The 11,739-nt window shown below is 49.7% G+C and overlaps 1 protein-coding gene across 1 annotated transcript; it reads left to right on the top strand.

The window, feature by feature from the left end:
- The first annotated feature begins 484 nt into the window (after window positions 1-484).
- LOC126931041 (keratin, type II cytoskeletal 75) lies at window positions 485-10,844 on the top strand. Its single transcript, XM_050748742.1, has 9 exons — window positions 485-1,203; window positions 1,756-1,970; window positions 2,946-3,006; window positions 3,370-3,465; window positions 4,304-4,468; window positions 6,258-6,383; window positions 6,525-6,745; window positions 8,165-8,199; window positions 10,257-10,844. Exons 1-9 carry the CDS (start codon window positions 544-546, stop codon window positions 10,493-10,495), a joined length of 1,818 nt encoding a protein of 605 aa, XP_050604699.1. The 5' UTR covers window positions 485-543; the 3' UTR covers window positions 10,496-10,844.
- Window positions 10,845-11,739: the final 895 nt, after the last annotated feature.

Here is an 11,739-nt window from a genome sequence, read left to right as displayed (position 1 = left end):
TGGCCTTGAGAGTCACATTATATTGCAGTGGGCAGGGCACAGGCACACACACGCTCCAGAAAACCACGTGTGTGACCTACACAATAGATATGGAAAATTAAGAGCAGAATAAAGGGGCCATCAAAGAGGGGTGGATTACTAAGGAAGATGATTACAGAGCAGGACCTTCAAGGTCTGGAAAGATAGCTTGATGGGGCTTGGGGAACCAGGCAGTAGCTGCTGAGAAAATGCTTAGGGAATAGGAAGCACCCCAAGGAAACAGTGAAGCACAGTGGCTTGTATTAACACAAGATGTTTGGACAGGAAGGAGTTGGTCCCAGGCCTAAGAAAGCGGTTTAGAAATGAGGCAGCGTTTGCTGAGTCCTTTACAAGATGCATCATTAGCACATGACGGAAAGCAATTAACTTGCTTCTTACTCATCTGCTGATCAAGTTGCAACTGGAAAGGAGTTTGCACGTTGTGGGGAGGGGGTGCCAGGGAACCAGCGAGTGGCCCTTACACCATTTCCCGAGGGATGTCGAGTGTGAGCTCAGGGTTGGCGGATGCCCAGGGGATGCCATCAGAAGGCCCTCTCCATTAGCAGTGCCCCGCCCCCGCAGGATGCTCATAAAAGTCATGGGCTCAGGGCTCCCCAGCCACCTGTCTTCTCCACTGCCTGCACCAGCCCACCTCAGGTGCCTTCTCACCAGACTTCCTCACCCACCATGTCTCGGCAGTCCTCCATCACCTTCCAGTCTGGCAGCCGCAGGGGCTTCAGCACCACCTCGGCCACCACCCCAGCAACTGGCCGCTCTCGCTTCAGCTCTGTCTCTGTGGCCCGCTCTGCAGCGGGGAATGGGGGCCTGGGAAAGATCAGCAGTGCTGGGGCCAGCTTTGGAAGCCGCAGCCTCTACAACCTGGGGGGTGCCAAGCGGGTCTCCATCAGTGGGTGTGGCAGCAGTTTCCGAAGTGGCTTTGGTGGCAGGGCCAGCAGTGGGTTTGGAGTCAACAGTGGATTTGGCTATGGGGGTGGAGTTGGAGGAGGCTTCAGTGGCCCCAGCTTCCCTGTGTGTCCCCCTGGAGGCATCCAAGAGGTCACCGTCAACCAGAGTCTCCTGACTCCTCTCAACCTGCAAATCGACCCCACCATCCAGCGGGTACGGGCCGAGGAGCGCGAGCAGATCAAGACCCTCAACAACAAGTTCGCCTCCTTCATCGACAAGGTGAGCAGGGGCTTCATCCACCCCCTTGGGTTTGGTATCGAATAAACTCTTGGAAGGGCCATCCCATGGTGGGAGAGCAATAATGAAACGACTCCACTGTGGGAATGAGCACTGTTCAGCAAGGCCTCCCAGGGGCTGAGACCCTTTCAAGTCAGGCCAGCTTGCCCCACAGGACCTGGCAAAAATTTCCTCTCTTTCACAACCACGCGGGCTGGTTCAGTCAACACCAAGGGAAGAGTTTAGTTGATTCTCTACAGGAGAGTTGCTGCTCAGCAAACTACCCTAACCCAGAGTAGGTGGTATTGAGAAATTTAACCCAAAAGCAGCCAACAGAAGCCTCTAGGCCCCACCACCCAAATCCTATGCAAGCCCTAGGGAACTTTCTGGTAGCTCCATGGACTGCCTCCTTCTGCGTTGGAGTTGTCAGTTACATTATTGTCAATGGGTGCCACGTGAAAAAAATATATCTTTTTCTTCTCTCCCTTATGAATAGGAGTGTCTGACTCTGCCTCTCCAACTTCTCAAGGTTTCATTCTCTCTTCTTCCCTCCAGGTGAGGTTCTTGGAGCAGCAAAACAAGGTCCTAGAGACCAAGTGGGCCCTCCTGCAGGAGCAGGGCTCCAGGACCGTGAGGCAGAATCTAGAGCCCCTCTTTGATTCCTATATCAGTGAGCTCCGACGGCAGCTGGAAAGCATCACCACCGAGAGGGGCAGGCTTGAAGCTGAGCTGAGGAACATGCAGGATGTTGTGGAAGATTTCAAAGTCAGGTAAGTGGAACACTGGCTTCTGGCCACACACAGCCATCCTAAGGCTCCTTTGTATGAGGATCAGAGAGGTGCAAAGGAGCAAATGCCGGTATCAGCTGGGAGCTTTGGAACTGTAGCTGTTATCCCTCAAGGTGGAGACAGCACTGTGTGGGGTAACACAAGGACCTTCATCTCATGCATCTCTATTGATGAAGATCCTATTCCTTTTGTCCACATGACTACAAAGGGATATCAGCATCATCCGACAAAACATTGCTACTCACTCTAGAAATCATAATGTAATTTCACAGTCAGTATATTGTTTAATTCCATTGGACATGGGCTCAATTACTGGGATGGTTTGCATTTCCAGGATGGCATTCACTGTGGAGTGAAGAGAGGTAGCAAGGAAGAGTTTAAAGGAGGCAATCTGACCTTCCTTGTGGGGGGCAACTTTTGACTGCACATCATCCAGGCTGCAGTAGGTGAGGTATCCAGTGGAAAGGGATTTGACGCAGGCTAACCCGTTAGCCAGCTTGCCCTTATTTCTGAGCTTGAGCTACCCATAGTTACAAAAAGCATACCTCTCGGGGGCCACCCTGAGGTTCAGTGAAAATATATCAAAATGTACCTGAAAGAGCCTGCTGAACAGAAAAAGTTTACTCCACGATTTCAGCAGACACTTGAGGTGGAAAACCATTTTAAAGATTGGCATTGCATATCTATCAAAAGATGGAATTGCCTAAATACATTTTTCTATTCCTTTAAGTTCCATGCTCACCTTCTACTCTTAGAAAAGTTTATTAAAAACTAGCAGAAGAAATTATCCCCCTTTTATGGAGGGAGAAATAGAGGTTAGGTGAATCACCCAAAGTCACGCCTAGGTCAGCAGAAGAGCTGGAAATGATTCCAGGGCTCTTAACTCTTGCTACACCAGCCCAGGAAGAGTTCAATGCAAACTTACTCAACAGCACACCCCCTCCTCTGTCCTTATAGGTATGAAGATGAAATTAACAAGCGCACGGCTGCTGAGAATGAATTTGTAGCCCTGAAAAAGGTGAGTGGGGAAGTCTCTCAAAGGAAAAGGTTTAAAACAGAATCTGGAGTGTCGGGTAACCTGACCTCTGACCCTTGGGCCACCCAAAAAATGTCACATCAACCATGAGAATATCTGCAGGGTTCAAACCTCCTAACATGTTCCCTCTACGTTGATGGCCCCATTAGCCCTACTTGGGTTTCTGTGAGCTCAGGGATTCAAGTCCCAGTTCTTAGTAATCACTCATCCCCAACCCCAAATCCCCCAGACACAGAGTTTTCTAAAATCCAAACTAGATGGGCTAGGGAGAAATCTGCTCAGCTTCTTTTGGGCTAAGTGCTTGGGGCTGCAGACTCAAAGAAGCATCCTGTGCTGTCGTTCCAGGACGTAGATGCTGCCTACATGAACAAGGTGGAGCTGGAGGCCAAGGTCAAATCTCTGCCTGAGGAGATCAACTTCCTCCACTCAGTCTTTGATGCAGTAAGAGTCTGCAAGTATTTCTGTCCCTCCTAGGTCTGGGGCCTGGAAAGAAAAGGATGATGCATTGTGTCATTCATTTACTCAGTGCCTCTGCCCAATATCTTGCCTGGATACTTCAAGCTGGGGCTTGGGGGTAGGGGGACCAGGGAGAACTGCTTGGAGCCTTATCATACTAAACTACCCCAGCTCTGATGCTTCTCCCCCGAACTCCCTCATCCCATGAAAGGACAACATCTAGCAAGGAGAGAGTACTGATTCCCAAATTCAAGGTCACTGGGTAACTTTCCCAAGGAATCAAGACATACCTGTTCCCTTCCCCTTCCCTGAAAAGTATTTAAAAAGAAAAAAAGCAAGCTACCCCTCAGCTCATTGGTCAGGGGGCTTCCTGCCCTTTGAAGATGCCTCCTTCTGAGCGCTAACCCTCCGAAGGCAGAGACCTGGGTCTGTGGAAAGAGAGAGAGAGGTGGAAAGTGATGGAGTCACACTGCGCAGGGGGAAGCAGGGTCCCAGATGTCCCCTGATGCTCTTGAAGAAGGCTTTTATGCTGGCAGACTGAACAGACATATGTCACATTCAAATCTGTGCAATTCTAATTCAGAAGATGCTTATCCATCCTTACGCCCAGGGAAAGCACACAGATGGGAGCCTTGAGAAGCAAGGCTGGGAAAGACTTTCACCACACTGATCTTTGGGGATGAATGGGAATACCTAGGGAACAGCTGGGAGAATCTTCCAGGAATACCAAGGAAAGGATTCCTGACCTAGATGGGTAGTCAACCATGAAGATTTAAGATCCTTCTTCTTATGCCTTGGTGATGCTGAGTTTACTGCCCTGCAGGAGCTGTCCCAGTTGCAGACCCAGGTCAGTGACACGTCAGTGGTGCTGTCCATGGACAACAGCCGCAACCTGGACCTGGACAGTATCATCGCCGAGGTCAAAGCGCAATACGAGGACATTGCCAACCGCAGCCGGGCCGAGGCTGAGTCCTGGTACCAGACCAAGGTGAGCATGGACACCTGCATGATAGGCTCCAGGGTTAGTGTTCTCTGAGGCTGCACATTATCACTTAACTCAACCTCAGGAAATGTGTGAGCACATTCGTTTATTTCAACTTAGCAGGCATGTCTTTGATGCTATGAAAACTTAGCTTAAAATGCATGTGGAAGCCCAACCAGACACACTAATATGTGGTCAACCCAATGCTGGGAGCTCGGGACATCCACCGGCCCCATATTCCTCAAGATCTGGGTGGCAGCAGAGTGAGACACCAGGACAACTGAGACACAGTCATGAAGCAGTTTCTAAAAGGCTTATTTATTCTCTATATATTTTCTGAGCTCCTGCTGTATGCCAATCAAGGTTACAGGGTTGCAAATGAATAAACTGCAAACAGAGAACCCAAGCTCTGGAAGGCCATGAAGTGAATAGATAATCATGGAAGGGAAAAGATAGCATGAATAAAAAGCTTCCAGGAAGACGTGGGAGCTTTGTCCAGTTGGGAAGCCGTGAGGGACAAAAGATTGCCGAGGAGTGGGGAGAGATTTAAGGCTGAACAAGGAGCTGGCAGGCAGAAACAAGCAAGGGAGTTTACGTCAGGAAGAGGAAGGCTGGGATAAACACAAACAGCTACTTCCCAGAGCTCAGACAGCCACAAAGATGTTTGGCTTTGGAAGGGTACAGGTGACCCACGATACCAGCTCCCTGCCAAATCCAGACCCCTCTTGGGGCAGCTGCTCACTTACAAGCTGGTTCCTACTCTTTGCCTGCTCCATGCACTGCCTCAGTCCCGTCTGGTCAGGAGTGTGGTGGAAAGGAAGGTGGGTAGCAGGGGCCAGGGGTCCACAGCGCAGAGGCAGCGCCTTGACGGTGAGAGGAAACATGATGCACTTAACCCCAAGGTGAAGTGGTTGAAATCGATGGCAAACAATTCCTCATGTTGTTGGGCTGTTGCTCCATTTAATCGTGTATAGAAACAGGAAGCTGAGCTCGTCAGCACTTTCAAGAACCTCACAGATCTTGACTCGGGCAGGGGATCTCCTTGTGTTGGGGAAGGGTGTACATTTCACTTCAGTCTGCTAGAGGAGACAGGGTGCAATTATCGCTCTTAAATTCATGTGTCCTGTGTCCTGGATATGCACCATTAGATTGAGAACTACCTGAGATTGGAAATACTTTTACAAAGACTTCAAAATTGTGCCTTCCACAGCCTCTGTACCATCCCACACCGTTCCCCCATATCTCCTCCCTGTTTCCCCAGCACTGGTGTTTGGTGGGCTACCAAAATTCATGGGCACAGTTGGTCTGGATGCATGCTTTGTGACCAGAAACTCCCCAGGGATAGTGACCAAATCACCATCTCACTCCTAGAACTCACCATGTTCCTTTCCTGACCCAGGGCCTTCATGCAGGCTGTTTCCTTTGTCTGGAATGTTCTCCCCCACAGCTGGTCACTTAGGTCCCTCCTTCTCATCCTTCAGACCACAGCTCAGGCATCTCCATCTCTGGAGAGACTTCCCTGACCACCACTCCCCACTTCCAACTCTAGGTCAGATTCCTTCACTACACTGTTCATTTCCTAAGAGCACTTATCTCAGTGTGGAACTATACATTTGATCATATGCTGATTCAATTAATGTCTATGTCCCCCAATAAACTGTAAGCTTCAGGGGGAAGGAGTGAATGACCAGGAATAAATGAGCCTGCTTGTGGCACCCAGGGTGAGTCTGTGTGCACAGCGAGTGGCCGGGCCAGGCATTTGACTCAGTGACTGAGTTTGCTCTGATTCTCTCAGTATGAGGAGCTGCAGGTCACAGCAGGCAGACATGGGGATGACCTTCGAAACACCAAACAAGAGATCTCTGAAATGAACCGCATGATCCAGAGGCTGAGAGCTGAGATCGACAGCATCAAGAAGCAGGTAAAGTTTTGGCAGGGCCAAGAGCTCCTCAAATGCTCATTTCTTCTGGGCCATTCTGCCATCTTTAAGAACTCCTCCCCAAGAAGCACCACACCTCCATGGGCTGTCAGCAGGATTCATGGTTTCCTCCTGTCCTTACAGTGCTCCAGCTTGCAAACAGCCATTGCTGATGCAGAACAGCGTGGAGAACTGGCTCTCAAGGATGCACGGGCCAAGTTGGTGGACCTTGAGGAGGCTCTGCAGAAGGCCAAGCAGGATATGGCTCGGCTCCTGCGTGAGTACCAGGAGCTGATGAACATCAAGCTGGCCCTGGACGTGGAGATCGCCACCTACCGCAAGCTGCTGGAGGGTGAGGAGTGCAGGTGAGATAGATGCACCAACTTCATCCTCAAAGCAAGTTGAGTTCCCCCCAGCTTCCTGGGCATTCCTAGGGGCTCAGGCTGTTGCAGCCCCTTCTTCTCCTGGAAGAAAATGCAGCTCAGAATTGGGCTATGGCAAAAAAAAAAAAAAAAAAGTAATTTTAATTTCCTTCCAGGCTAGTAAATCATTTGAGGTGCAACTACAATTAGTACCCCCATGGAAACCTAAAACCTGATCAGGTCTAAGTAAATGAATTCTACCAAAGGAGACATCTGGTTACATGGCAGCTCTCAAAATGTGGTCTAAAAGGCCATAGGCTGAAAACAAACAGTCCTAGGATTTGGGCTTACAGATCTACCACTAAGTAGCTACATAACCTTGGGAAAGTCAGTCTCCCTTCTCTGGCCCTCAATTTCTTCAATGATAAAATGAAAAGGTCAGATTACATGATCTGCAAAGCTTCATGGGAGTTTTGTGCTCTACCAGTTAGAAGCTCTGTAGCCAAGAGCAGATTACTTAACCTCTCCATGTCTCAGTGTTCTCACCCAATAAAATGTGAATAACAATAGTTCTAAATTCTCACATTATTAAAAGTGTTAAAACAGGGGAATACACACAAAGCTCTTAGAACAATGCATGGTACACAGCGTGTTCAATAAATGTTAGCTATCATTCAGCTTCGTGGCCAAAGACATAGGTTTTGGTGTCAGATTAATCTGGCTTCAAATCCAGCTTTGTGACTATGGGCAAGTTAGTTAACTTGTCTGAGCTTCCATTTCTCCCTCTACAAAAGTGAGTGAATAATACCTACCTCATGGGGTTGTTGAGAGAACTGAGTGGTGTGATATAGGTAACAGATACTCAACAACTGCTAGCTCTTGTTAAGATTCTCAGTATGTGTTTATGAATGAATGCCAGTTCTGTCCTGAAGATGCTAAAGCAAAGTTACTTGGTTACTAAGATAATAATAAACTGATATTACTATTGTTATTTTTATGACTCAGACTCCTCTCCACACTTATGTATAATAAGCTCTGCCCTGGCTCAGTGCTTGACAATGGACCCTTGTTGAGAGACAAATCTTATTATAGGACAGGCCCTTCCTATCCAGTTGATGCCAGTGTATGATTACTTTTAATTTCCTTAAGGCATCTAACTAGTTTAAACCAAAAAATGTATTTCTGAGATTATAGATTTTTGCTCCTATGAACCTCAAACTCCATCTTATTTTATTCATTAGATTATTAATATTATCTTTAATATTACTAGTTCTCAAATAATTTCAACCTGTATTACTTCTGCAATAAAAATAATAAAGTATGTTTAAATGCTTTGAAAACAATTACAAAAGTGTCATTGCAAAGGCCCATAAGCTGCTGGCCACATTGGTAACCTTTCTTCTCCCCGCTCTTCCCAATCAGGTTGAGTGGAGAGGGAGTTTCTCCAGTTAACATTTGTGAGTATGACATCCTTCTTGTGCCATTTGGAGTGTGTGTGGTGGAGGGGATGGGGATGTGGTGGGCCTGCAGGAGGGTGAAGATATGAGGGGTTAGAAGGGACCTCACAGACAGAGTTCATTTGGAGAAGGTTGGAGGTTTTGAGTCCCTTACAAAGCAAGCCATATTAGGAGAGTCTTTGATGTCACAGTTCTTTCCTCTTTGAGAGTGAGGGTGTCACAGAAGGGGTGATGGGAGATTTGTTGTCATTGTTCTGAGTGGGTTTAAAAGATCCTGGCCACATCTCCTCCCTGCCAGAATTCCCTGCCTTTTTTGTTGGGGCTGCAAGCCCAGCACAGAAGTGAGCATTTGATGAAGACAGGATTTATGACAATTCCTGGTCTGGCTTGGACCTTTAAAGGGAGCCTTTATGCTGCAGACAAGAGCATTGCCAACTAGGCAGCTTGTCTCCCAAACCATTTTTGAAGAAGCTCCGCTGCTTGGCTCAGTTCTGCAGAGTATATCTGCAGAAAGATGCCAAGGGTTTTCAAAGCAGTGAGGGCAGCATAAAATATGACAGTTAGGTACAGTAGCTCTAAAACAGGAGAGTTATTAACAAGATGGCATGGCCCTGTGCTGGTGAGAGAAGTGGTCACTCACAGAGCTCAGTGCTGGCATCACAAGGGCAACAGAAATGACTCTTACAACTCCCCCTCTACAAATCAGTTTGGGTTTGGTTTTCTTGATGGGCATTCATAAGGGCAATTGATTATATTAGCCAATGATTCTAGAAGGCAAAGCCGTCTGAACCACCCAGGTGTCCTTCTTCCCTGATGTCCTTGTCTGGTGGTGCCGGAGACCCTCTAAGCTAATTTTGGGGACAGACCTTCAAGCATAACCTCGAAGCTCCTTTTCTCTTGAAAACACCTCATTGTCTGTATTAGTTTTCCAGGTCTGCTGCAGCAAAGTACCACCAGTCAGGTAGCTTAAAGCAACAGAAATGTTTTGTCTCACAGTTCCGGAGGCTGAAATTAGGGGTTAGCAGGGCCCTGCTCCCTCTGAAACTTGGAGCCCAGGCCAGCCTCCTGCTCTGTATGTCAGGCAGGGTGGCGCTATCCCCTCTCCAAACCAGATGGAGTCCTGGAACATGGTGGCCCAGCCCCCCTCCAGCCTCCTCCTAGCTCTGGCAGTGGCCATCCATCCTCGGTGTTCCTTGGCTTGTGGCTGCATCCCTCCACTCTGTCTCTGTGATTGTATGACCGTGTGCCTGTGTGTCTGTGGCTTCAGATGAATGTCTTCCTTCTTTCTCTATGGACACCAGTCATGTTAGATCAGAGCCCACCCTACAGACTTTATCTTAACTTGGTTGTACCTGCAACAATCCCATTTCCAAATAAGACTGCATTCACGGATGCTGGTGTTAACACTTCATCATAGGTTTTTGAAAGACACGGTTCATTCTGTAACGGAGTCTATTTTTTTTATTTGATTTTCCTTCTGCAGAACCCTAAGTAGGGTATTAGAATGTGTAAGGGGATGAGTTATAAATTAGGAGAAGAATAGGTTGGGAGGATAACTGGGGCACAGTTGACTGGCCAACAGGTTAATCTGTCACTTGATCCATCAAGAATATTCCAGCCTCCACTCTGTGATTCTGAGTGTGGGGCTGGGGGACCCTGAGGGAAGAGGAGTGTGCCCCTCCCCCGATGAGCATCTAGAAGGAAGAGAAACTCTGGACTCAGGCCCGGAGAGGGAGACAGGCCCAGATGGCACAGCAGGAAGATCAAAGGGAAAGCAGGTGGACTGGAGCTGCTTCCAGGAGGAGAGGGCTCCAGTAGGTTCTAGAAGGGGAGGAGGAAGCCATTCCTGCCTGAGAGGCTGCCTGGAGCTGCAGCTCAGGAACACAGGCCAAGGCATATGGCAGTGATCTCACTAAGCAGGGGATATTGGAAGGAGGCAAACTGCTGGCTGATGAGACCACCCCTCCCCACCAAAGGACTCCAGGGCACAGGCCCTGACACTCCCACTGTCTTCTCTCCTGCACTTGATCTGACCACACCTCCTTTCTTCCCGGCAGCTGTGGTCACCTCCACTCTTTCTAGTGGCTATGGAAGCGGCAGCGGCATTGGAGGTGGAAGCCTGGGCCTCGGTGGGGGCAGCGGCTACTCCTTCACCACCAGTGGCGGGCATAGCCTGGGTGCAGGCCTGGGAGGTTCTGGTTTCAGTGCCACCAGCAACCGGGGCCTAGGGGGCAGTGGTTCTAGTGTCAAGTTTGTCTCTACCACATCCTCCAGCCGGAAGAGCTACAAGCACTAAGAGAGCCGCATGGCTCCCTCTCCCCTGCCTTGAGGCCTGTTTGCAGTCACACCTGGACACCTGGGTCCTCCTCCTTCCTCTCTCCTTGTAAGGTGCACCTGTGCTGCTGGGAGCCTGGAGTACTGGCTACACCCCATTCCCAGGCCTAAGCTAGCTTCTCCCTCCTGACAGTGCCCAGACTGCCGGCAGCACCTGTCTGCTACACATGTAAAACCAAAACCTGCTCTCTCCCGAGGCTCTCATTCAGCCTATCTTGTGAGGCCCAGGCAGCTGGAAAGTCCTCCTCCAGCTCCACCTCCCTCCCTCCCTCCAGATGCAGAGGTTGGGGAGTCTGTCTCAACGCTAGGTTGTCACCCACCTGTCTCATCGTGTTTATAAGCAGCCTGTTGGGAGTGAGCGCTCCTTCTGTTCCCTCCCTGGAATGTGTCTATTAAATGCATGTGTCACCTGTTTGTTGTCTGGTCCTCTGTTTGGAATGGTGACGGACCCAAAGTAATTCTCCTCCTCCCCCAGGCCTGCTCCCAGAACAGGCCTCACACAAGCAGTGCTCAGAGGCATCAGCCCTGGCCCCTTCCCTCTGAGCTAAGAAGGCTGGCTGGCAGGAAGGGAGGGCGGGCTGCAGAGGAGCAGGGAGTGCAGGGCTGGCCAGACTTCCTTTTCCCTCTCTTTGGCATGCATTGTTTGGGGAGCTGGAGCTACTGGGAGAAGCCCAGACTGGGCTCCCTGCTCTGTTGGTGCCGTCCCTGTTCCAAACCAGTGTTCCAGAATGCCGACGCCGGGTGGGCGGCCCAGCAGAGGGGCTGATTGTTCCCTGACAGCTTCAAACTTGCAGACCCAGCAGAGAAATAACAGGCCACGAAGAAGAGTTAAAAGGCAGCCCTGGGAGCAACGCTTTCACCAAGGAGAGGAGCCATTTAGCCCATAATTGCAGGCAGCAGTGAGACATCCAGGAAGCTCCCACATTCCTGAGTTTACAGTCTCCTGGACCCCTCCCATCAGGCCTGAGCTGGGGCATAGCCCAGTGGGCTCACCCAGAGTGGGGCAGTCAATGTGGGCTTGGAGGGAGTGGGTTCATTGCTCGGGACTAAGCTCAGGACTGATGTAAGCTACTTGGGAGCCAGGGTTCTAAAACACCTTTGTCCAGGGTGAAGGAGCAGGAAGTGAAGTGGGGGGAGAGGGAGGCCTTGAATCAGGAGGGAAGATGAGTGTAAAACCAGGGGCTAAAATTTGGAATGGATGGGAGG

Source organism: Macaca thibetana, chromosome 11 (assembly GCF_024542745.1).
Source record: "Macaca thibetana thibetana isolate TM-01 chromosome 11, ASM2454274v1, whole genome shotgun sequence".
NCBI classification, from domain to species: Eukaryota; Metazoa; Chordata; class Mammalia; order Primates; family Cercopithecidae; genus Macaca; species Macaca thibetana.
The sequence above is the reverse complement of the archived record's forward strand: the minus strand, read 5'-3'. Positions and strand labels throughout refer to the sequence as shown.